This window comes from Patagioenas fasciata, chromosome 2 (assembly GCF_037038585.1).
Source record: "Patagioenas fasciata isolate bPatFas1 chromosome 2, bPatFas1.hap1, whole genome shotgun sequence".
In the NCBI taxonomy this organism is placed as follows: domain Eukaryota; kingdom Metazoa; phylum Chordata; class Aves; order Columbiformes; family Columbidae; genus Patagioenas; species Patagioenas fasciata.
The window spans coordinates 35541475-35565826 of NC_092521.1; the positions used below are offsets into that span (position 1 = coordinate 35541475).

The window sequence follows — 24352 nt, forward strand, 5'->3', positions numbered from 1 at the left end:
AGATAAATATTATATATCTTTTTGGTAATGGGTAACAATGTGCATGCCCTTGGCTCTCAGATGCAGTCATGAAGGTGTGCCATTCTTGCTTTGTTTTCTTAGTGTTTCTTTCATATCACAATTTCTCTTGGCTTGTTAACAGCTTCAGACAACAGTTCACGATTTCCACATGCACAAGAGGAAGATAGTGTCAAATGTTCAAAGCAAACATGCCAATACACGTATGTGTCTTATAAGAATTGTAGGGTTTATTTGCAGCAGTGGGAGGTGCACATTTTTTTAAGGAGTGTTTCCTATTGATTTCTGGCCTTTGAAATCAGAAATCCACATCATACATCAATCTGGAAAAAAAAAATGTTGAGGGGAAATTTTGTTCTTTTCACCTGTATTCTCCTTTTTGAACCATCTAACATCATGTTCTCATAAGTTTCTGCACTGCGGTGAGGGCTAGAAATGCCCTTTTAAAAAATTAAATCTAAGCTGCTCACATAATCATTAAAACACAAAAGCTGGATCTTCAAACAAACAAAAATATCCTAATTAAATGGTAGGGGATTTGGCAACTTGGCATTCAGCTCTTGTCATAATGCCTGAGTGAGTTTCATGGTGAGTGACTATGAATGATGAGCAGCCCTAATGCTGAAGAGATTGATTTTCTTTTGCATATTCTCTACCTCATTCCTCAAAGCTTCTTGCTTGTACCAGCCTTTTCTGTTTATTCTTACGTTCTCATCTGTTTTTATCACCTGCTCTCCTTTTGCTGCTATTGTGCTCTGCTTTCTCCCTGCTTTTGTCCTTTGGCTTTGTGGAACAAAATTATACTCTTGTTTTTCATTTTGCACAGTCATGGTATAAACTGCAACATTTTTATTTAAGGGTGATTTGAATTTTGTGAATTTATTGGAAATGTATGAAACTAGTATAGGAACACGATTTGTGCTTCCAGAAGAGAAGAAAAAGAAATAAAGCAGACCAAAACATTTATATTTGCTTTTGGAATTTACTTCATTTATATGTACAGAGAAAGACCTGTTGAACTAATATTAAATTATCACTTACTTTAATTGACTTTGGGGCTTCTAACACCTACAAAAACTTATGTTTTGAGCTGGATGTCAAATGATTAAGTTTTGAAATTTGGAAAAAGTTGGAGCCCTTTTTAGTATCTTGGAGCAGGTGGAAATACATCATAATATTGGCACTAGAATACCGTGGTCTTTACGTACATTTCCATTCTCCGTGAAAGCGTTTAGATTCAGAGGCTTTAAAGGAATTTTCCTTTAAATTGTAAGCTATTTTATTGTGGTTTAATATATTTTGGAGATTGAGAAAAACAAAGCCTGGTTTCACTTAACCCTTCATTTGTGACCTGTAGGCTTAAGTGGAAAATAAGCCTTGTACCCAAAGTGAACTTTCCTGTTTTTCAGCTTCTTGTTTCTCTACAAAACAAAGAAATCAAGTGGGTAGAATTTTGAAATGACATACAGACAATGTTTTGGCTCCAATACCAGTATTCAAAACAAGAGGCCTGCTTAAGCGGTTTGACATTGGTATTTCTTTTCTTCAGCTAAACTGTACCTCCCTCAGAGATTTGTACCTGATTTTGGCCATACCTGAAAAGACACTCCGACTGAACCTGCAAATCCCAATCAACAAGAACAGATTGTTAGCTTTCCTCCTCATTGTGTGATGCCTCACAATAATTAGTTGGCAATTAGTGGCTTAAAATTGCAAAAGAAGGTTTGGTATGGGATTTATTTTTTTTTTAAATCTTATTCTAGCCCTTTCTTTTTTCAAGTTTTCAGCCCCCACTGTAATGTCTGACATCAGAGTTTAATCTGCTGCTGTGCCTTAAACCAAGGCTCTTGTGCTTTTTACTAGAGCTGTTGCAAGATTGTGACTACAAAGATATTTAAAACCCTAATGCAGATAAGGCTCTTGCTTCTGTTAAATATGTGGGTATCCAGAGCTGCGGCTTAACACAGTTTTTATGCTAAGTGGAACTTGCTATAGAAAAAGATTGTGTTTAATCAAGGAATTAAGGTTTCTTTGAAGAGCAACCTGTTTTGTTTCTTCTCTTAGCTTTTATGGTATTTAATCTGACATTTTCAGTAGGTGCCAATGATTTTCTTATTTGTTTTCCTCCTAATTAAATTAACCTAGTAAATGGCATTATTTTAATATTACTTTAGAGAAATCCCTATTCTGTTCTGTCTGCCATTTGAAAATACCTTGGAGTGAAATGGTTCACAGAAAGCTTTACAAAAAGCCATTTCTTCAGACTCAGAAGTGTGATAAAAGGTTTAATAAAAATTTTTAATTTAAGTCATGCTTATATTGACACTTAAAAATATATTCAGAGCTATTTCTTTAAAATTAACCATATATGTTCATAACCAATGTCATGCTCTGTCTGCCCATTTATTCTGCTTTTCAAAATGATGTTCCTGTTTATGGATGGAGGCTCAGTTCTACACTGTTTTGTTAGTATAATAGTTGCTAATTAAGATGTAGCTAGTGATCTTCTTTGCATCTTAGACACTTAGTCCATCTAACTCCTTTTAATAACTAGAGCAGAGACTTCTCTGGGGTGACTTCTGTTAGTGCTTAGGCACAACAAAAATCATTGTTTGTTTGTTTTTTTTTAAAGTCTAATGAGCTATGAAGGATGGTGGGGTGGTAACTGGGCACAAAAATAAGCAGGAATGTCGGAGGGAGAAGTAGCCTCAGGCCTATCTAGAGAGAAAATATCACCTGTTTTCCACTTCACATGCCTACAAAAGTAAAATAAAGGAAGACATAGGTCTACAAATAGAGCAGTATTAAAACAGAGTCACAGAATACTTTTGTTCATATTTTAAAGTCTTTCCATTTGAATTAAGAAGCCAGATATTCTTTTTTTATGGTGGTGCCAGTTTAAATAGAAGGCTTATTTTCAAGAGCAAAAGTTCAGCAAAATAGCATGATGCAGTTTTTCTTTCCCATTTATAAGGGCATTTTTTTTTAAATGCTAGAATACTTATTTACTCTTAAGATATGTGAGTTCAAGAATAAATGTTTTGTTGGTTCTTTGTTTCTAAATGCTTCTTTCCATAATTATTTTTCTGGTTAGTTTTACTTGGGTTTTGGTATTTCCAGAAGGCAAAAAGGCTGCCAAATCCCCATTCTTTTCCAAATCTTTACTACTGACAGATTTTGCCTTTTAACCAGTAGTTATAGAAAAATGTTTGAAAGTTCAGAGATCATGTTGAAACACCTATTAATTTGATTGAGAAGTGGAAAAAGAAACTACAGACTGCATCTTTTGGTTTTTAACTTGGAGTTGTCATCAGGTTTAGAATATTAACTTATTTTAAGTAAAATACGGGTTGTCACTTCTGCAGTCCCTAACAAACTAATATTGTTAATAGAGGGTGTCATGAGATAATATAACATGTTTTTTCAAACTCCTGCTTCTGTACACTTGGATATACTTGGTTTTATAAATGAGAAACTCTATATCAAGTGTATATATTGGGCTCTCTTTTCAATTTTTCAAATTGAGAATACATAAAACAAAAAAAAAATCAAAACAAGGCAAACATCTGTAATGCATTTGGTAACCACAATGCTGAACATGCTTTTTCTGTTTATTAGCTCAGTAAGGAATAAGTTGTTATGGTAATTTCTGTAGAGAAGCTAAAGTGTGTTATGTATTAATAACAAACAATAGATTTGTTCACTCTGCATGGGTGGGCCCAACTGAAAGAGTAATTAAAGCTTGGTTTTGTGGAGAATCAAGGAGTGGTTTTAAACATAATTGCCATTTGCAAATAAAACACTGACGGTGATTTTCTTTAAAGTCACTGGATATTCCCAGGACCGAATCCTTTTACTTGTGACCAGTGAGAGTTTATTTTGAGTGACAATACTGTTATCGTGCCCCTGGTTGATCATAAAACTTGTAAACAGTTGCAAAATCTGGAGAAGTTTTAGGTGAAATTGATTTGTCCTTTGTGCATGGGGGGGCAGGGAGCCCACAGCAGGGATGCACAGGGTTGACCACAGAGATCCTGCTGCAGAATCATAATATCAGTTGACTTAAGGTCATATTTTTTTAGTGTTACTGGTAAGTGTTACAACACAGGATTAGAGAGTTGCTGAAGTTAAACTGAACAAGTTACATGTAATCCATCCAATAACCTCTCTTGAAAAGCAGTTGTTTCAGTTCGTATTCTGATATGTATGTTAGGTATGGTATTGATGGTATACTCAATTTCTTCTTTAAGGATCCACCCACATCTGTGTCTCTTGGACTCCGAATGGAAGAGATGATTTTCAATTTGGCGGACACACATCTGTTCTTCAATGATTTAGAAGTAAGTGTTTATTCTTTTAAAACACATAGAGGTGATTTAATATTTGTCCCTTTTTATGTGGTGTTAGATGGTTTGACAATTATTCTTCATTTCACAGTTATAATATGAAAACATTTAGAAAATATCTGTATAATTTAGTCATTAGGATATATAATAATATCTATACTAAATGTTTGCACTGGCCTTCAAACATTACGACAGCTTAAATGGTAGGGTTTTGTCCTCAGAGGTCTTAGTATTTATGACCACAGTAGACAAGCTTTAGGAGTGGATAGACCAAAAGCACCTATAAACATTACAATTCAATAGTCTGCACAGGCCATTAAACATTAAAACTTCAGCTTCTATAAACAGTTAAAGGCTGGGTACAGATTTCTCACTGTGGCAGAGTATGACCTTAAACCCGAGGGATATCGTTAATGTTGTATACACTGTCCGTCTCGGTGGCCTTTAACTGGGGGTCCCCTGCCTTCCCTGGTGGCAGGTACGATTTGTTATGCACTGGGGTTTCACTGCCTCTCCCCTGCGGTGTCCAGGGAGGAGCTGGTGCCGACGTGCCAAGGGCTTTTTCAGCCTACGTGGGCGATGGTTTGGCGACGCTTGTGAGATCTTTCTAAAACTATCCAAACTGCTGAAAGAGACTGTCACCATAAGGCCTGGTTGTTTCATTTCAAAATGGAAAAAAAGCAATTTTTGATCATATTTTAATAACACAAAAACATGAAAACAGTCAGATTTCTTTCCCATCATAATGAAGACAGCTGTTTATTTAAAATCCAACTGTTAAGCAAGCTTGTGGTGGGGCTGCCAACACACATTAATCATCAAGTTGTTGTTTTGCTGAATTTTAGAATAGTGTGTTATTCCAGACAGGCAAAAGAATCTGAAAGATTCAAATGCAACTTTTGCTGATCAAAGTTAATTGGCAGCAATTGGCCTTTAAATATTTCCTGATGTTTCCCTTTTCGAAATCAAGCAAAATACACCTTATTTAATAGATGAGCCAAAATCATTTGAAAAATGCCAGTGTGCGATAGACCTCAAATGTGGTTTGTCCAACATCTGTCCTATATTTTGATTTCTTTTCATCTAAAAAGAAACCACTCACAGATGATTTGGCATCTTAGAATGTAATGAAATTATTTAAATGTGCTTTATTTTTTCTTCCATTCCTTAGTGGAGTATTTATTTTTTTATACTTACAATAAGGTAGATTTTATCTTTAAATTTTAAGGTAATGTTTTCTTTCATTAAGGTAACTATATGTAATGATATGATTGTTTTGTATATGAGAAACACCATTAGTGAGTTGCATGTATAGGTCTGATTTTTTCAGATTTGTAGAAAAATATAACAATGCTAGTTATTTTCCAAATCTGTTTCTGATTTCTGGTTATATTTCATTTTACGCAGAGCAGAAGGAGAAAGTACTACTGTATCTTACCAGCATATTCAATAAAGTTCACTGTGTTTTCATTTGATGTGCATAGCCAGATACTTGTTAGACTTGTAGGTACTTCTTCGTATGTGATTATCAGTGTCACTGCATCTTAGGGATGGTAGATTAACTTCCGCTGACTGGCATGTTACAGTCTTAACAGTACAGCATAGCAGTTTACTAACTGGAGAACTTTGAAGCCGAGTATGAAAAAATACTGATCCAGGTAGTTTGTGAAAGCAGAAGAGCTCACTGGATGAGCTTGGTTCTTTGCATTCCTCCATAACAAGCCAGTTTATCTTGCATCTCCAAACTCCAGTGTAACAGTCTGTGTCTATACCCCAGTATGTCTTCTTCATGCTCAGAAGCAGTTAGGAGCGAGAAGTTGTGTTCATGTACATGAGCTCCGAGTCCTTATTTGCGAGGAAGATGAGCTCTGATCTGAAAGATCACACCCTGTCCAAGGGAGCAAAGAGCATGTTCATTGTGTGGACAAGGGGGTTTGTGCTTGTGGATTCCCACAGAGAAGTGTTCAGACAAGTACACGGGGAGGGGGCATAAGAGAGCCTGTACTTTGTGGGAAGCAGCACATAAAGACTCAGCCTGGCCGCAGACTGAGGCTTTCAGTTTATCAGAAGTTTCAGGTTTTTTGAAATGCGTTGCAGACATGTGGTGTTTTTGAAGGAATGTGTCCTCCTGGAGCTGCAGGTTGTTGTTCCTGTGAGCATCACCATTATTAGCAGGACCTGCCTAGTTCCCAGGGTCTGTGACCTCAGGTCAGATCCCTCACATCCATCTCAGAAACTCAAAGTCCTTGCTGGGTGGTTTGGAAGTTCAGGCTGCCTTACAGCTTGACAAACATCCATAAAAACTGTGGGCAGTTTGGTTTGGCTATGTCTCAGGCTTGAAGTATCTGTTCTTGCTGATGAAGGACTAAGTCTGGAGGATCAAGTGGTGACCCTGCTCAGGCCTGAGCTTTTCGATTCATCTGCACAAGCATCTGGGCTGTTAGGAATCAAGAAGTTTGTACGCAACATTGCCAGTGAGCTGCAAATCTTGGGCATCCTTGCCCAGAAATAGTATGAAGACAGGCAAAGCTGGATTTGGAATGTGTCTAACCCACAGTGTTGATGTGCCTTTGGGTCTAGGCATAATTCAAAGTGGGAACCTGAAAACTGATGCTCTCCAGCTCACCCAGGCTCAGAGGAAAGCCTTCCTGGCATATAGAGAGGCTGGGCTTACGGGCAGGCAATCATCTGTCATAACTTTGGCCTGTGATGCACATTTTTCCAGATACCACAAGTTGATGTATTTTAATAAAAATAGTCTTTTCATCCAGCATGTTCCAGAAAGATCTAATCAGAACATCTCTCTTGTCATCCAAGTTACGGGGAAAGTATTTTGTCTTCTTATAAACTGCTGAAGACTGATTAAACATTTTGAATGCAAAAGGCAGACTTGCAGCAGTGATCTCTGAAGCACTGCTTGATTCGTGTATGAACTAACTGGCTTTTCAAAGCTCAACCTACAGATTTATTTAATGTTATTAGGTTAAATTCTAAACTTCAGCAGTTTTTTAGTCTGTATAAAGTGAATCAATGCCAATGAATATCAATTGCAAACGAGTCTACTCATCCTAATTTAGCAGAGGATACAACCAAGTAAATGAATAATCTAATTTCCTGTATAATATTATTATTAATAATGGTATTTGTAATAGATATTTTTCAAACTCAATGAAAAAAATTCAGCCAGGTGTCACTATCTGTGAAGTCAATATTCTGTTTATGAATGAGTTGCACCTAGATTTACAATTAGTTACTGCAGTCTCAGTTTGTACTTGTTCTTAGTTTATTGCTTTAAGAAAAAGTAAGGAATGTGTTATTTCCTTGACTTTGCACAGATCTATTTGCAGTAATTAATTCCAGACTGATATAACAGAAAATAATTTAGATCTTGAAAGAACTTTTTCTAAACAGCATGTTAAAGGGGTATGCCATGGAGGCACCCCAAAGTCAGTTGTAGGCAGACAAAAAGTTCCAAAGCAGACTTTATTCTAGCTGGAAAAGTGCAGCCAATAAACCGACTAGAAACAGAGTTTATACAATTATTTAGCACTCTGACAACATGAAATACAGGTTTGGATATCAGTTGAGGAGATTATAGGGGTACAGTAAAATAAGAATAATGAGGATCCGCAGCGTGCATGCACACACTCACAAGAAACAAAGCCAGAGCCCTCTCACTCCAGAGTGCCCACAAGAAATAATCACTTGCCTGAGTTACACAAGGACTCACTCAAGGATATATCCAGTAAATAACCACTCACCCAAATGAGGAGCTCTCAATTCTGGGAAGTCTCCTTAGACAGCATCCCAGTCTAAGGAGAGGGCTCCAGTTCACAGACTCGATGCTCTGAGAAGGCCACTCCAAAGGGGCCTGTTGGCGGGAACCCTGTTTTATAGTCTGGTCAGATCTGGCTGTGGGTGTTACAACATGGTCCAGAAGCTTTGCAGCTAGTCTGGGCACCTCCTCTGCTAACAACCCTGTCAATTGACTCAGGGTCCCGTTAAGGGATCGAGGGTCCCACCGTTCCTGCCCCACCAGCTGGTGGAGGTGAAGTCACCTTGTCCTGGGTTAGGGAAATTGAAAATTGTCATTTAAATATGTCATATTCTGCTCTGTAGTAGAATTTTATTTGTGAACATGAGGAAATAAATACATTGATGTAGTGCTCTCAAGAGAACCAGATTTATCTCATCAGAAAAGAATGTGTGATTTTACATGCTGATTATGTTGTGATGAGCATAATAAAGTATAATATTTTAATGGCATGTATGGAGCAATTACATATGTTAGGTATTTTAGTACACATTCTCCAGTTTTTTAGGGAAACTAGTAACTTGATGATAGGACTGAAACATGACATCTACCTATCTGCATCTTTAAAGATTGTATGGACATTCGTAGAAGAGTAGTTTTGTCATTTCTTTGGCATATCAGGTGCACATTATAACTAGATGTGTTAAAGGAATAATTGCTGGTAGTGAAAGATCATGAACACCTTATTTTAAAAAGTCACTTCAGTGCTCTGCAAAGTCTATTCTAAAATGGTAGCATCTGGTTAGATCTATTCCTTTAGAGATATTTTCTGAAGCTGAAAAAGTCACTTATGAAGCCACGTGGTTTTTTTGTTGTTGTTTTTAATCTTACCTAACTGTTTTTATGAAGAAGATACTTTTTTTTTTACCTATGTTGAATTCTACTGAAGTAATTAAAATCTAATTAATTTGTAGGTTTTTTGTTTGATTCTTTTCTTTTCTTTTCTTTTCTTTTCTTTTCTTTTCTTTTCTTTTCTTTTCTTTTCTTTTCTTTTCTTTTCTTTTCTTTTCTTTTCTTTTCTTTTCTTTTCTTTTCTTTTCTTTTCTTTCTTTTCTTTTCTTTTCGGCTTTTTAATTCTGTTTGTTCATGTCAAGTTTTAGGTGTGGGCTTTTGTGGGAGAGTTCAAAATAAGGTGCTATGTATTACGAAACTGTAAGAAAAATAATTTTAACACCTCAGAGAAATGCAGTAATGCATATGGACACAGCAATGATGATTAGCATTCATTTTTCTGCTACCAGTGAAGGATATATAATGCACACTCCTCACTTCACAAGTCACTTCTGTTTGTGAAGTCTCTATATGTGAAGTGATGATACATCTGTGGGAGTAATTTGTAATGAATGGCAGTATGGTAGGAGTTTTTCAGCTACATTAGTTGATGTATTTCGCTTAACAATAAAAGATGAGGGGATGCTATCAGATATTGCTGTAAAGCAGTAACTTTGGTTCTTTGGGGAAAAAAAAAGTTAAGTTCTAGCAGTTAGAAATACTGACTTGATTAATTTCTCATTGGATTCTTATTTAATATCCACCTGTGTTCCTGATGGAAATTTAGACCATAGACTCTTCTGTGTGTCAAAAAGAATTGCATAACTGCTTTATCATTACAAGCATGATGTTACTACAGATTAATGAATCTATGTGGCATCGCATTAGCATATTGCTATGCATGGACCCCTCTGGAGAGCTGCCTGTGGTTTCCATAAATTGCAGCTGCGCCTGTAACCACAACTGGCTGGCACAGTGGCCTGTGCCAGCAGCGGCCACGGTGCTCCAATTGTTTTGGTTTTTTTCTCCACACCCTGGTGCTCATTTCTCCCCCAGGTGCTCATTTTTTCCCCCCAGTTCTTGCTTCACTCCCAGCTACCAGGCAGCAACTTTGCTCCTCTCTCCTGTCTGGAGGAATGGCACAAGAGCAGCCGCCTGCATTGCTGACCCTCCTGCCTCTTCACTCTATTAAATAAAGCAAGATTAATGCAGAAACGTTTTACAAATCCTACACTTTACGCATATGGGAACATAGCTGGCTCTCATGAAGCAGCAAGATACTGACTTACATAGATGCATCTTTTCACAGTTTAAAGCAAAGAATAAGCAGCATTTATGTCCCTACACTCTCACACTCTGCCCTGTAAACTTCTTTCCTCCACCCATATAGCAATAAATCCTTCCAGGACTCCTACAAATCTGTAACTGCTAGCTTGGATTTACTCAAATCTAGTAGTTGATAGGGAGAAATTAACTGCCAGGTATTTTCTAGGAAAACTACGCTTTGTGGATTGCTTCCTGCTTAATTTACTATGGGTGTGGGCCTCCTCTCTTTGTTTGTAGCTCCCAGTCATTGGACTATCTGTAATTATCCACACTACTTCTCCCTTGTATTCCTTTGCAATCTCTAGGCTGTGTGAAGGGCAGCTTTTACTACAAAGTGACTGGAATATCTGTCACCCATGAGTATGCAAGCACTTCTATTCCCTAAAGAAATGTAAAGGACCTTTAAGGCCCATGTTGCAATGCAGACTCTAGTGGCACTAAAGCAGATGGTGATGCCTTCTGTACTAACACCAGGCAGTAAAGGGATTGCTCCAAGAGGTGCTTCAGGGAGATTGCAGTGAAAGCTCAGGCCTACGAAAAGAAATAACAAAACCTCAGCACCAGCAGTCATAAAGCTTGATCACACAGCAAAGCTTCTGCAATGTTAGTCCCTGTTTGGCCTTTGCCTTTAATTCTTGCAGGTGAAACCAGGCTGCCTCCCTGCTGCTGGAAGCAAATGTACCATATAAATCACTTCTGGGCCTCAATGAGACCTTTTCTTCATGACAGGGACATATATTCTTCTTTTCATCAGCTTGAGAATTTTCTCCTTTGTAGGTCTCAGTAACACCACAGGAGACTAAGTGACTTTCCTCCCAGGTCCTTCAGTGACCGTGCACACAGCTATGTCCCCAGCGTACCACGCAGGGCCCTGTAGGAATGCCTTTGAAGCAATACAGCCATATGTTCTGTTTCTTTAATCTGAAGGAGAAAGGGAAACTATTTCCTCTCAGACCTTGATACTTTAATATGCCACAGACTTAGGCTGGTAACTTTTAGCACAGTAGCACTCTGAAAGCATAATTCAGGATCGTGGGCATTATGATAATACACATTATTGAATAATAACTTTCAGCAGACTTGTGTGCAGGTTACTGCACATCTCAAAGAACCATGACCACTGTAGGGTAAAATGCTCTTCTTTCTGAAAGCATTTAGCACATCTGGTCCTAGAATCAAGTAATCTAACAAGTGAACTGCTTGGATGCATGCCAGCCCTTAAGTGCAGGCTTTGAGCAAGCTCCAGAGCAAGCTGAAAGAGCAGGCTGGCCACTGTTAACAGTGTGGAAGTCCATCGTTTATTCTCTCATACCTTGTGGAAATGTTGTGCAGCCAGCTTTGGGCAGGTGTGATAGGCATGATGTTGCCTGTATGCAAAGTTAACTAAGTTTCATGGAGGTCCATGATCAGTGATGGAAGTTGGGGGAGCAGCAGAGACAGAGACAAGCAGACCAAGTGGCAAAGATTGTGAAAACATGATCACTAGAAAGAAAAACTCGCTTAACTTCTCTGCATAGAAAAAATCAGATCATTTTGTGTCTGGAGCAATGCTCCAAGCTCTGAACATTTACAGGGTAAGCCTTTGCTGGCATTATGTATTGATCACATGTCTGGTGCATGTGTTCTACATACATATTTATGCAGATGAAATAACATGAGGTCCATTTTTGTCGTTGCCCCTGTTTTGTAATTTCTGATCACTATGCCTTAGTCTCCTCATCTACAGATAAGGATGATGATGGTTACAAGGATGGTATCTACAGATACAAGGATGATAATTCTGTCATAAAATACACGAGGAGGAAAAGAAACTGATAACTCTGGTGATTGTAGTAGTTGTTGTTGATTACAGTTGTAGTTGGCTTTCTAACAATGCTTCAGTTTGGTCTCTTTAATCTCTTAGTCCTGAGGAACATCCTGGCACAAATGTTGTCTCTGCTGACACAATTAGAAAATGTGTCTATTCAAAAAAATTTTTAAAAAAAGGGGGGGGAGAGGGACAAAAAAAAAACCATTGCAAATACTTATCCAAGAAAACTTCCCATTTTTTCATTGTATTTGTTAATTTGTTGGGGTTATTATTATTATTATTATTACTATTATTATTTTGGATTATTTTTCTAAGTTGTAATTGTTCCAGTTTGAGTTATTCATACATTTCAAGTAAAGTCCATTTTTTAAAACCACAGGTTTTAAAAAAAACAGCCAAATGTTTAGAGCAGAAGGGCACCTGTTAACACTAATCATGACAGTGTTTCAGGTGTCTGCATTTGTGAGCTAGTAACCAGTATGAACTCCATGTACGTCTACTGTTTGGTGCCAGGGCTTCTGTTTGGGATGCCTGGATTTTGCTGTAGTACAAATGAGCTAAGAAGTAGACAGGAATGCTTTGTGAAGAGATACATTGACATGGAAATTATAGTAAAGAGCATCCCATGGAATCATAGGATGGTTTGGGTTGGAAGGGACCTTTAAAGGCCATGGGCAGAGACATCTTTTACTATATCAGGTTGCTCAAAGCTGTGTCTTACTTGACTTTGAACACTTCCAGGGATGGAGCACCCACAGCTTCTCTGGGAAACCTGTTTCAGTGTCTCACCACCCTAATTGTAAACAATTTCTTATATTTAGCCAAAATTTCTCCTGTTTTAATTTAAAACCATTAAGTCTTTCCTGTTGCAACAGGCCCTTCTAAAAAGTCTGTCTCCATCTTTCTCATAGGCCCCTTTTAAGTACAGAAAGGCTGCAATAAGGTATCTCAGGAGCCTTCTCTTCTCCCAGCTGAACAGCCCTAACTCTCTCAGCCTGTCCTCACAGGAGAGGTGTTCCATCCCTCTGATCATCTTGGTGGCCTCCTCTGGACTGTCTCCAAAGGTTCATGTCTTTCCTGTACTGAGGGCTCCAGAGCTGGACATAGGATTTTAGGTGGGGTCTCACCAGAGCAGAGCAGAGTGGCAGAATCACCTCCCTTGACCTACTTGTCCCGCTGCTCTTGATGCAGCCCAAGATACGATTGGACTTCACGGCTGCAAGCATATATTGCCAGCTCATGTCCAATTTTTTATTCACCAGTAGCCCCAAGTCCTTCTCAGTCAGTTCACAACTTTGCCTGTACTGATACAGGTGATTATCCCAGTACCTTGTACTTGACTGTATTGAATTTCATGAGGTTCACATTGGCATATTCCTCAAGCCTGTCAGGGTCCCTCTGGATGGCATCCCATTTATCAGTGCCATACATTCTAGTGAAAAATGGTTTGTGATACACAGTAGGCTAACTTTAGTTAGATGGTACCCTAAAATTAATTTCTATCAGATAATGTTTTGTCTACATACTATCCCAAGTTGCACATTAAAAAATGTTCCCTTCAGTAACACAATTAAGGTTCTTGTCCCATTCCCAGCAAATAAAATACCAAATGCTGACCTACTTTTCATGGTAGCAATTGTACCTGCCCATTAGGGCTAGATTCTGCATAGCCTGAAATATCAGATTGAAGAATCAGCCAGTACAAGAGATAGTGTATTGAAGGGCAGCAGTGAGGTACCTGGAAATCATTGTAATATCTGCCTCAAAACAGTATTTAGACAGGGTCTGTTACTGGAAGCACAGACCTACTCCAGGTATGGAAGCTTTAATTGCCACAAAAACCTTAATGTTGTGCTGCAGCATGAAAATTGCTGTATAATGAATGATGTGATACAACTCTTTGAAAATTGTCTTATAACCAATAATTAAACAATATAATTGTTCTAAAACCTGCCTAAAGCTTGATGGAAATTAAGAGGTGCAAAACTCACTGCAATTTAACAGACTGAAAAGTTTTCAGTATATTTTCATGCATTTACTGACAATCCATCAGCAGATTTCAAAACACTGGATTACGTTATATTGATGACACATAGATTTTTTACTTTTGCAAGGTTACAAAGTCCGTGCTATGTGCCACAGAGCTTTTCTGCCAATGCAGATCATGCCCTAAGCACAGATGTGATACACTGCTTGATAGTTCAGCATGTTAGATCCAAAACCAGGTAATGATGTGATTCATCCTCAAGGCCTCTTTTTAGTGCCAGAACAGTAATTTCAGATTTGAATAGGCCCTTTTTATGATTTAAATTATCCCAGAACAGTGATGCCAAATGAATGAGTAAATAGTTGATACTAATGGTAAATGCCATTAATGTTGTTATTAATTAATGTATTGCTTGCCATTTATTCTTGCATAGAAAGGCTTCTCTTTGACTTTTAACATTACAGAACTGATGTGAACAAAATGCTTCTTGCTTTTTCTTTAAATATTATGAATACCACTGAACAAAAAGCCTATCTACTACTCCAGATGTCAGTACTGTAGTTATGATTCATTCATAAGTTGTCTAAGTAATCCATTGTTAGTTTATAACCTAAAAATCTAAAAAGTTTCACAAATTCAAATAACATTCCTCAGCAGTAGATTTTGTGTTTTGGTCTTTGATTAAGCTGACAGATGTGTAAAATTTCATACAGCCAGTGAAGTCCCCAGCGCAGCTGCAAGTGCTGAAGAGTGCAAGTTATTCCAGCTAAGATCAACATTAATTTACACTCAAATATCTTTCCCAGCCCACCCTTTCTGTGCAAGTAATGCAGTTATTTTGTGCTGATTCCGACACTTTGAGGCAAACATTTTTTTTGTCCTCACTGGATTCTTCCAATGCAAACCCCAGACGATAAATTTAAGAAAACATGGTAGTTAACTCTAAAAAAAATTCTCTTGCTATTGATTTGGGTACCATCTTAAACTGCAAACCTCAGATGTGCACTATCCAAGTTGGTGTTTTAAGTGGATTAGTCTCTGAAAATGATATACCTTTTATTTTAGGAAAGCTAGGCGAAACTGTCACCCTTACATGCCATTTTGCAGGATGAGAGCACTTTAGCCCATCCTCACATAAATACAAAGATTTGAAACCACAGCATATGAGCATCTTAGCAATATTCATGGTAGGTAGTTTCTATCAACCCCTTCAACAGAGTTTTAATTTTAGCATGGATTTACAGTGTTACTTACAAGTTGTCTGGTATCTTGAGACCCATTAGGCAGTTTGTGCTGGTTACCTGTGAGTGCTATGACTATAGTTTAAATTTTAAGAAACTATGCATACCCATGTATTTTAAACAAATTTGTTTGTTGCAGGGGGGAAGGGGTGTGTAGGAATTATATTAAAATGTTGCTACAGGGAAAAAAATTAAGAAGTGTCTTTCATTCATTTTGTTTTAAAAGCACAAAAGGAGTGCTTGGAGTTGGTTCCCAAAATGTTTGAGTTTCATGGTCTCAGGAGATTTCTACTGTTTCAGTGTGGGTACAATAAGGCCTCTATCTGCATTTCATCCAGTTCAATGGTCTAATGAAACTTTAAAGAAATGGGGGAGGGGATTATTCCCTTTCCTCATTGCAGTATCACTTTTAGTTTTCTATGTTTTAAAGTAAAATTTGACTGCTCTTAATTGTATTTTTAAAATCTGTCTTTAAATATGGTCAAGAAGCTGGGTGATTCTGTAGTGGACTAAAGCGGGCTTAGTGTGTGCTAGTGAAGCATGACGATTTATTGAGGGTTTTAAAACATGTGAACGAAAAGCTTAACAGAAGAAACAATGGTGTATTGAAGAAATGGAGTATTTGTTTTATTTTTCTCAAGATCCTTGTCCAGTCGGAACAGGGCAGTCCAAGCACTTTCTGAATGTTACCTGCAGCACTGTGCAGTCAGGAGATGATAGTTCTCATGTGTTCACTGGCAGCAGAGTGTAGGCCACTGACATGAGTACTGAGTTCAGCTGGAATATTATTACCCCAAGAATGATCAGCTCTGAGCAAATGATCCTTTCTGAACTTTAGAAAATCATTTAAATCAGTTGAAGGATCTCCTTTTCTGCTTATTTGTGTAACTTGCACTGTGAATATAAAGTATGGATACACAGGGGAATAACTCCTTCCCTGACACTGGTAGACAAGGGGGACAGCCAATTGTAGCAGTGGTTCTAGCTCAAGTAAGAGGCTTTCTAAGAACTTTCTCTGACTGAAAAGTTAAAAAAACCAACTCAAATATTTCAGTTCATTTCTTGGAACAAAATCTGTATATATTTCTTAAAAGTGTGTTTAAAAGTCTGAAAATGCTATTATGGCTTTGGTCAAACACATAAAGAATAAATCAAGCCATAATTACCTACAAATAATGGTTGACGAACAGAACAAAAAAGACAGTGAAAACATACGCTGACTTTTTTTGTTCCATCATCTTAACAAATTCGGACAGAAATTTGAATACGAGCAACCTCTGACTCCCAAACTGTCAAGAGACTGGCTAACAAAACTAATGTCTTTCCTGAATCTAATCTCCACTAGTTTGGTGCTTAACAAAGCAAATATAATGACTAACAGAAGTATCTTCAACAACAAATCATAAAGCAAACAGTTTTTTTCTTTTCTAATGGTTCCATTATATTGTAAACTCGTACATCTGTCCTTATCATAGGAAGGTAGGAAAAATAGGGGGGTAAGAAGTTTCATGAGTGTAAATTTTTACATTCTGATCAAAAACACACTCAAACATCTATGCTAATATTTAATGTACTGGGAATGAATCTTTAATTTTAAATACGGCATTGTATATTAGGGGGAAAAAAAAAAATCAAGCCAAAAACGAATACTGCATGGTTGATTCTACTTCAGTCTTTCTTTCCTTTTCTTTTCAGTTAAAAAAAATTATAAACTCGCCAACAAAAAAAATGCTTTTACTGAAGCACTATCTCAGCAGTGTGGTAATAGAGTTTTTATGTATAAACTTCATATGGTCATGCAAAGGGTTAAGCTATGTGATTTCAGGATAAAAGGTTTCCTGAGCTGACTATTATTCCTATGGTCTGCCAACAACTTTGCAATAAATGGAATGGTTTTTATGGGAATGTGGTTATTCACAGCAAGACTACAGTTGGTGTCAGTATGAAAAATTCTTCTTTAGTAGATTCTCTCAGCAGGGATAACAGATCTGAAAGAAAGGCAAAAAGTAGTTACAGAGAACTCTGGCTGGTGTTGGTGACAAATTATGTTTACAAAATGATGGGGTAACTCATTGAAAAAGAAGAAATCAGAACAACAGTAAATCAGTCTTGCTCCTCTAAATACCGCTGCTCCAAAACAAGATACTTGTGATTGTGTGTATCATTTAATAGCTCCCATTTCTCTTGTTCATAAAGCAAGTGAGACATCTGGGCTTTCAGTTGCAGGGGTGTGAAATAATTCTTCAGAAATCAATAAAATTACTGTAAAGTTATACCATTTTCCTTAACAGAAAAAACTGGTATGTATGAATAAAAATAATCTGGGAGAAAGGAGAAAAAAATTCTCCTTCAGTTAGCTTTTCTTTAAAATAATAATTGGTTGTAGTTATTTTATAATTTTTGTTATCATTTATTAGTATCACATCTATTTTTTTGACTTTATGTCATCATTCATAAATAAAATTGTTGGAGGATGGGCAGGTTGGTACTATTTTGGTTGAGATTCTTTTTTGAGCAGTAGGTAGCTGCTGTTTAAGAGATAAACACAGCAGCTCTGAGTGCTTCCTGCTCTTTGTTTCCCTCATTCACAATTACCCCAGTTCTATGTAGAACATTTAATTTGCAAACTTGTCTCAGAGCATTGCAAAAGTTCAGAGTAACATTATGGTACTAATTTCCATAGTTATGCTGAGATCACCAATGATGTACCAGCAGGGAAGAAAATCAACCTAGCCGTGTCAATGTCAGGAAAAACAACAACAACAAAAAAAGATATAAAGATATATTTACCCAGTATAGAGAAACAGTGCTGTTGATAGGTGGTGAATAACCTTGCTTGAGGTAAACAGGTGGATTTACTGACCCAAAAGTAAATATGAAAAGAAAATACATTTCTTAAGAACATTACCTCTCACATTCTCTCAAATCAGAAAAATAGCATATGCATCCTTGAACATACTAAATGTCTTCATTAGCAATATTCAAAAACCAATCTATGAAAGAAATATATTTTTGTTCGAAAATAGTTTTCAAAAGAACATTATAATTAAAGATGCATCTGGAAGAAGAATCAGCTCTTGATGAGTGTTGAATCTAATAATTCTTGTTGGTCATGTGAATATTTATTGCTAGTAATACAAAAAATGGGAATATATAACAGTCCAGCTTTTCATAAAGAGATGGATTTTGCCAGATCACCTTCATTTAGCAAAGAGCAATGGACAGAAGTTCATGTTCAAACCACTAAGTCTGGTTCTACAGCTGCGAGAAATTGCTGTTTCCCTTGAGGCACCTATCTGATTTTGGCCGAGTTAGTCTGGTTTGGCTGTGATTGGAGAATGGATCCTGGAAAGTCTTAGCAGACCTTTGGCCATTTACTGCCGAATTGTTTAGCTGGATGTTGAATAAGAAACAATCGTAGTCACTTATTACAAAAACAGGTAGAAAGGATGGTAGAACATACTGAAAATAGATTTCTGGTCCATCACAATAAAAAAATAAGCAATTACAAGAAAGGTGGTTGAATAAGCCTTGTTCTTGGTGCGATATTAATACAAGGGGGATGGTTGCAGGGAGGGGGAAACTTCGCAGACAGAGCTGCCCAAATTATCTCCCTCTCCCCCCTAAATACCATGACAGCTGAATGAACCCTTGTCACCCAGAGTAGAGTCATCCAGGGCTCTACAGAGGAATATCTATTAAAAAATACCTTTTCTCATTTGGCTGAAATACAGTGCACCTCCTTCTGTACTGGAAGCTCCTGATCAGGGCTGTGGCTAGGTAAGCTTTATGAGGAGCCCATGACTCTGATAGTTCACGTTCAGCAACAGGAAGTTGTGGGAAAACCAAATGTGACTATTCCAAAAGCTTCAGTAGAACCTTTTCTCTTTTTTTTTTTTTTCTTCTACAGCACTACATATGTTTGTAGATGTAAACCTGATTTATAAGGTACTTTAAGTCCTATGAAGAGCAGGAGAGTTCACTTTCTAGTAAACCTGTCAATGATTGTGGCCTCCCTTCCAGCAGGCATCACAGCAGTTATCACAGCACATTCAGACTGAGAGACAAAGCCCGTTTATTTGCATTTAGTTTTCCACAGCAGCAATCCAAGAACAGCTCAGTTTCACTGCAGGAAGGAAGGAAAGAAAGGAAAGGAAATAAAAATCATGGTAAGGAATTTTCCCTGATATGTACATGAGGGAATGGCTGGAAATAGTTTCTTGTCTATGTGATACTACAACCACGGGTGACTTGCAGAAAGCTCATGAAGTTCCACTTAATGAACATGGAACTAAATTACACCACACAGGTAGCTGTAGGGAAATGAACAGAATTGCAAAACAAAGTCTTTATTCATAGGCAGAACAGTGGCTTTGCTGGTGTGTGCAAAACCCAGCTAAAAGCTTTCACCGATCCAAAATGCATGATGCCTAGCTGTTGTGGAATGTGCAGCGGTGGTGCGTGAGTGTTAGTTACAAAAAACAACAAATATCTTCTTAACTTACTTGAGAATATCATTCCTATAGGCTTACGTGATTTCTTAACCGCATAACTTCTTTCCTTTCATGTGTCCAGTGGTGAGCACCTTCTTACTAGATGCTACTGAAAATAGACCCTATATGAGGTCCTTTCTCAAGAAAATCAGATGAAGTAGTCTTTGCACACATAAAGCTCAGCTGAAATACACAGGAACTTATCAAAGTCATAGCGTCACTTTGTAACTTTATTTACCTTCCTGTTGCTTCTCCCTTTCTCTGAATGCAGAGCTGCAAGGTGGCACAAAAGCTCTTGCCTGCCCAGCTGGCTTTCCCAGAGCTCTGGCTTAGCAGATAGTCATCCTCTGCTCCATCTGGGCAAGACAGCAGTACCTCAACCCCCTCCTTACTTCTGCTGTGGAGCAGCAGCATAGGGGTCCAACATCTGCCCCACAACATTGAGGGGAGAAAGCAAGAGAGGAGAAAAATGCAAAGTATTGTGCAAAAGTCTTCAGGCTGCCCATAGGAGCAAAATGTTTAGCTATCTGTACTGGCAAGGTTAGCAGAGAGAATTTTAATCCCAGTCTTTGTCCCATTAGCAGATAATTACAAGGATGTGAGACTTGCTAGCCCAAAGCATTTTAGCTTTCATTCAAATATATGCATTTAGGAAAGATGATCAACAGCACTGAGGCACTGCAGGTTTAAATAAATGGGTCACATGTGACTGAAAGAGTGAGCTTACCTCTTCTTCTGAAAATCTCTATGTGAACCACAAGAGCACTCTCATTTCCTGAGATATTAGACATTGTTTTCAGGCTCTTATGGGAAAATCTTTCTTTTCATAAGTTTAATTTTGAAATTGTTTAAAATTTAAATATATTTGAACAACCTTTAGTATATAGTTTCAATAAAATGTATATGTTCCTGAAAGTATATTTTCAAGCTAGTATGTTTGGGAATAATTCATGGCATGCTGACCAGGTTCATGGCTTTTGTTACGTGTTTAAACACATTCATATTTTATTTTAACTGGTTTTATTAGTCGTAGATTTTTTTTCTTTTTACAAAACTATACATCCATGGATAACAGGAATCATGTCGTAAAGAAGGTATTTACAACGTGAAGTGCTGAACTTTTAAAATAAAGTGAATTCGACATTTTGAACTTAACACTGTCTTTTCCAGTAGTAACAGGGAGTCTTTAAACAGATAAGCTTGAGTTTCATTTAGCCATTTCTATCTATGGGTAAAATTCTTTCTTTGACACCCTCCGCTTCCCTTCTCTCTTCTTGCAAAAATATACAGAAATAGGATAACAAATGATTTTGTCAGAGTCGTAGCAGGAACTGATTGTTAGAGAGGCACTCTAAAACATTTCTCTGAGTAAGATCATACATTACAGAAATAGAATAATTTTAAGCTTTAACTTATCTGAACAACTGGAAGGTAATGAGCATATTCAGAACGATAGAGAGTCTCTCTGAACTGGAACCCAGACAACAAATCTACACCGTAAAGCAAGTGAGAAAGCTCTGGGATTTGGAGGACTGCACTTACTGGTGACTGCCCTGAGCTCTGCTGGCCCTTGGCTAGAGGTATGATTTTACATTTTGGTCTTTCTCTTAAACAGAAATAATTCAGTGTATCAAATAACATATACTGAGACACTATCAGTTCTTGAAATATCTGCTTCATTACACTTATGAGGTAAAGAGAACCAGCAAAATAGAGTTTTCTCTTGCTGTGGGAATGTAACTGTCATGTTACAGTTACTGTATAGATACTTCTCTAGGTCATGTTTTGTTTTAAATTTGATTCTTCCAGTTACAAGGTGCAGCTGAAATGAAAATGTAAACCTTGCTTTAAGTGTAGCTACTTCAGTAAACAGAAGTTGCAGAATAAGATCGGTATTTATTTTGGAACAAACACTGTTTACTTTAGGAGTATCATATTTAATCCAAATGCGCTTGTTCATGTGACCGAGAAAAATAGGATTTTAATCACTTTTTCTATTAGAAAAGAATAGCATTCATTGTGTGTTCTACAAAGGGTTATGTGTTTGGTGCAGGAGAGCACTCCTAAGTCATTGGCTATGAAAATGAGTTTATGAAATCATTTCAGTTCTTAGTAGTAGCTAATTATTGATATAGTTAAGAGCCTTTTTGGTTTGTTTGTTTTCATGTGCTATTTTAACAGTAAAAGATGGACTTTGGGTTTTTGTTGTGATTTTTTTTTTTTCACACTACAAGACTTTATAGTCTTAAGTTTAAACCAGGAGTGTTTTGAAAGCCTTCACAGCCTGATTTAATTCCTTGACTGTTCATCCACAAATTGTCAGACAGAATGAAGTGGATTTCAAGAACTCTCTTTGTTCTTCATATCCTGTGCCTGACCCACAGGTAATCTGCACCTTTTTTCTTCAGCGATGAATAATTGTGGTGGGAAAGAAGAGAAAATGTTAGGGTCACAAAGTGCAGGCTAGACAGAGATGACAGGTCCTGCCAATTGAGTGCCAGTATTGAGAACCTGCGAACCGTAGTCTCTGCTTTTTCACATGGATTTACGCTGTAGGTTAACAGGCACAGTGTGATGATGAGTGAGGAAGTTCAGCACTTCAGGCTTTATTGCCTCGGCTTGAAAGGAAGTGCAGAGGGTTTTGTATATTTAGCAAGTACAGAAATACACTAGAGGAGCATTTGGCACAGGCCATATATATACACACACAGAGGATATGGGTGCTGTTATTCTATGTAATGTCATTTTTCTAACCTGTACACATACGAGAGATTTTGCTATACTTCTAGTCAAGTAAAAACTGGAGATTTATTTGCCAAGTTTAATGACTACTATTAAATAATGTTGGGATCCTTGCATGTGTTTTTTTTTTTTTTAATAAAACCAGAATAGAGACTACTCGCAGCCAGCTACTTTTTATTTTGCAGGAAGATAACCACAGCTAAAAGTAAAAAGATGTAGAAACAAACAGATAATAAAAAATGGTCATCGCAAACTAGCTTTGGAATATGCAATAGCAGTTTTGAAAAACATTCCCTGACAATCTGTAATCCTATGTTTCCCAAAGAAGCACACTGTGATGGCTTATAGAAGTGATGAGTCTTTGTGGAGCAGATAATAATCTGAAAGGATATATATCTTAAAGGGTATATTGTTTCTGGAAAAGACATGAAGAGAGATATTGCTGTCATAAAAAGCTGCATAAAAAAACCACAGCAGTGTACACTAGAAGATTTTTTTTTTTGATGAAGGTTTTTTCAGATACATCACATTTATGAAGGATTGCAGCTTTAACTTGTTTTGCCAGATCTGTTCTCACATGTACATGACCAAATTTCTCTACTGTTCAGTAGGGAAAATGAAGCAGTGGATATAATTGCGTAATGACAGATATGAGAGGAACAGAGAATCCCAGCAATCATTTCCTGTGAGTTGGCCAGAGTCCAAGTTGTCTCAATGGACATGCTGATGTAAAGGCAAACTCAAAATAGCTTGTTCTGAAGGGTGGTTGTTGCCTTTTTTTTCCCCCTCTCTCATTTGACTTTGCAGACTAAGGTATTGAAACAATTAGTTGACAGCATGGTGTTAGTTTTCTCACGGTAAATTAAGAAGATTAACCAAATGTGGAAATGTATTTTAGCCATAATCAGCAGATTTGGGACTATAATACTACGGCATTCTCTGAGGTTATGTTCATAATATTATTCACATTATTCCTTTTCATAGTGTGCAAGCTTGTCCAGAGTTATCTTACACTCAATGTTTATTCAAAGGCAGCAGAATTATTAGATTTATTTTTGTTAGTTTTGTAACACAGAAATGTAGAGGATCAGCATGCTAGCCGTTACATCACTCCACTTGGCATGTAGTATTGGCACAGATAAGAGGAACTCTTGTAACAGCCCTAATCTCTTTTTTTTATTATTATAATTTTCCTACAGTAAATTGAGTAGTGAGGCATATTTTACATAATTATGGCAGAAGTGCACAACTTGACGGGTGGTAGCGAAGGAGCAAAGCAATATAAATATTTGCAGAACATTTCTGCCATAACTTAATGTGTTGCATATGAATCTTTCTGAAGATCCTAAGTTAGTTTGAAGGAATTATTTCAGAAGACTACATAGGTCCAGGCATTTTAAGAGCTGTGAATAATGACTGTGGAGCATCTCTCGGAGCTTTTGGCTCATCATACAAAAACAGAAAAGAAAGAAAAGTTAGCAGGAAGGAATTATCAAATGCTTTGGGAATGGAGGGAGAAGACGCAAGCTTTCCACGTACAAGTAAGACTTAGGCTAGATTCACCTAGTCCGTTATTTCCAATTGTTGTTTTTCTTTGGCTTACTGCATTTCACTGGAGACATATTTTCACTTAGCAAATGATTGCAGCAGTTTGAAGGAGCTCCTGTGAACATGTATCTGCTGCTGCTTCAATCCGAAAGCAGAGCTGATGGAAGGAAGCATAGAAGCAAGCCTCAGTTGCTCCCTGCAATGTCTGTTGGTTTAATTGTGCTGCTGCAGGATATTTGTTCAAGCTAAGATACTA

At 37.4% G+C, this 24352-nt stretch overlaps 1 protein-coding gene across 14 annotated transcripts in view; it reads left to right on the top strand.

Annotated features, from left to right (window-relative positions):
- The window catches only part of EYA1 (EYA transcriptional coactivator and phosphatase 1), a 167139-nt gene that overhangs the window by 126431 nt on the left and 16356 nt on the right, over nucleotides 1-24352 (top strand). For all 14 annotated transcript variants that reach the window (XM_065832068.2, XM_071804005.1, XM_071804007.1 and 11 more), the window contains one exon: nucleotides 4269-4358. In XM_065832068.2, the coding sequence (XP_065688140.1) occupies nucleotides 4269-4358 (90 nt within the window). The remainder of the gene's footprint in view (nucleotides 1-4268; nucleotides 4359-24352) is intronic.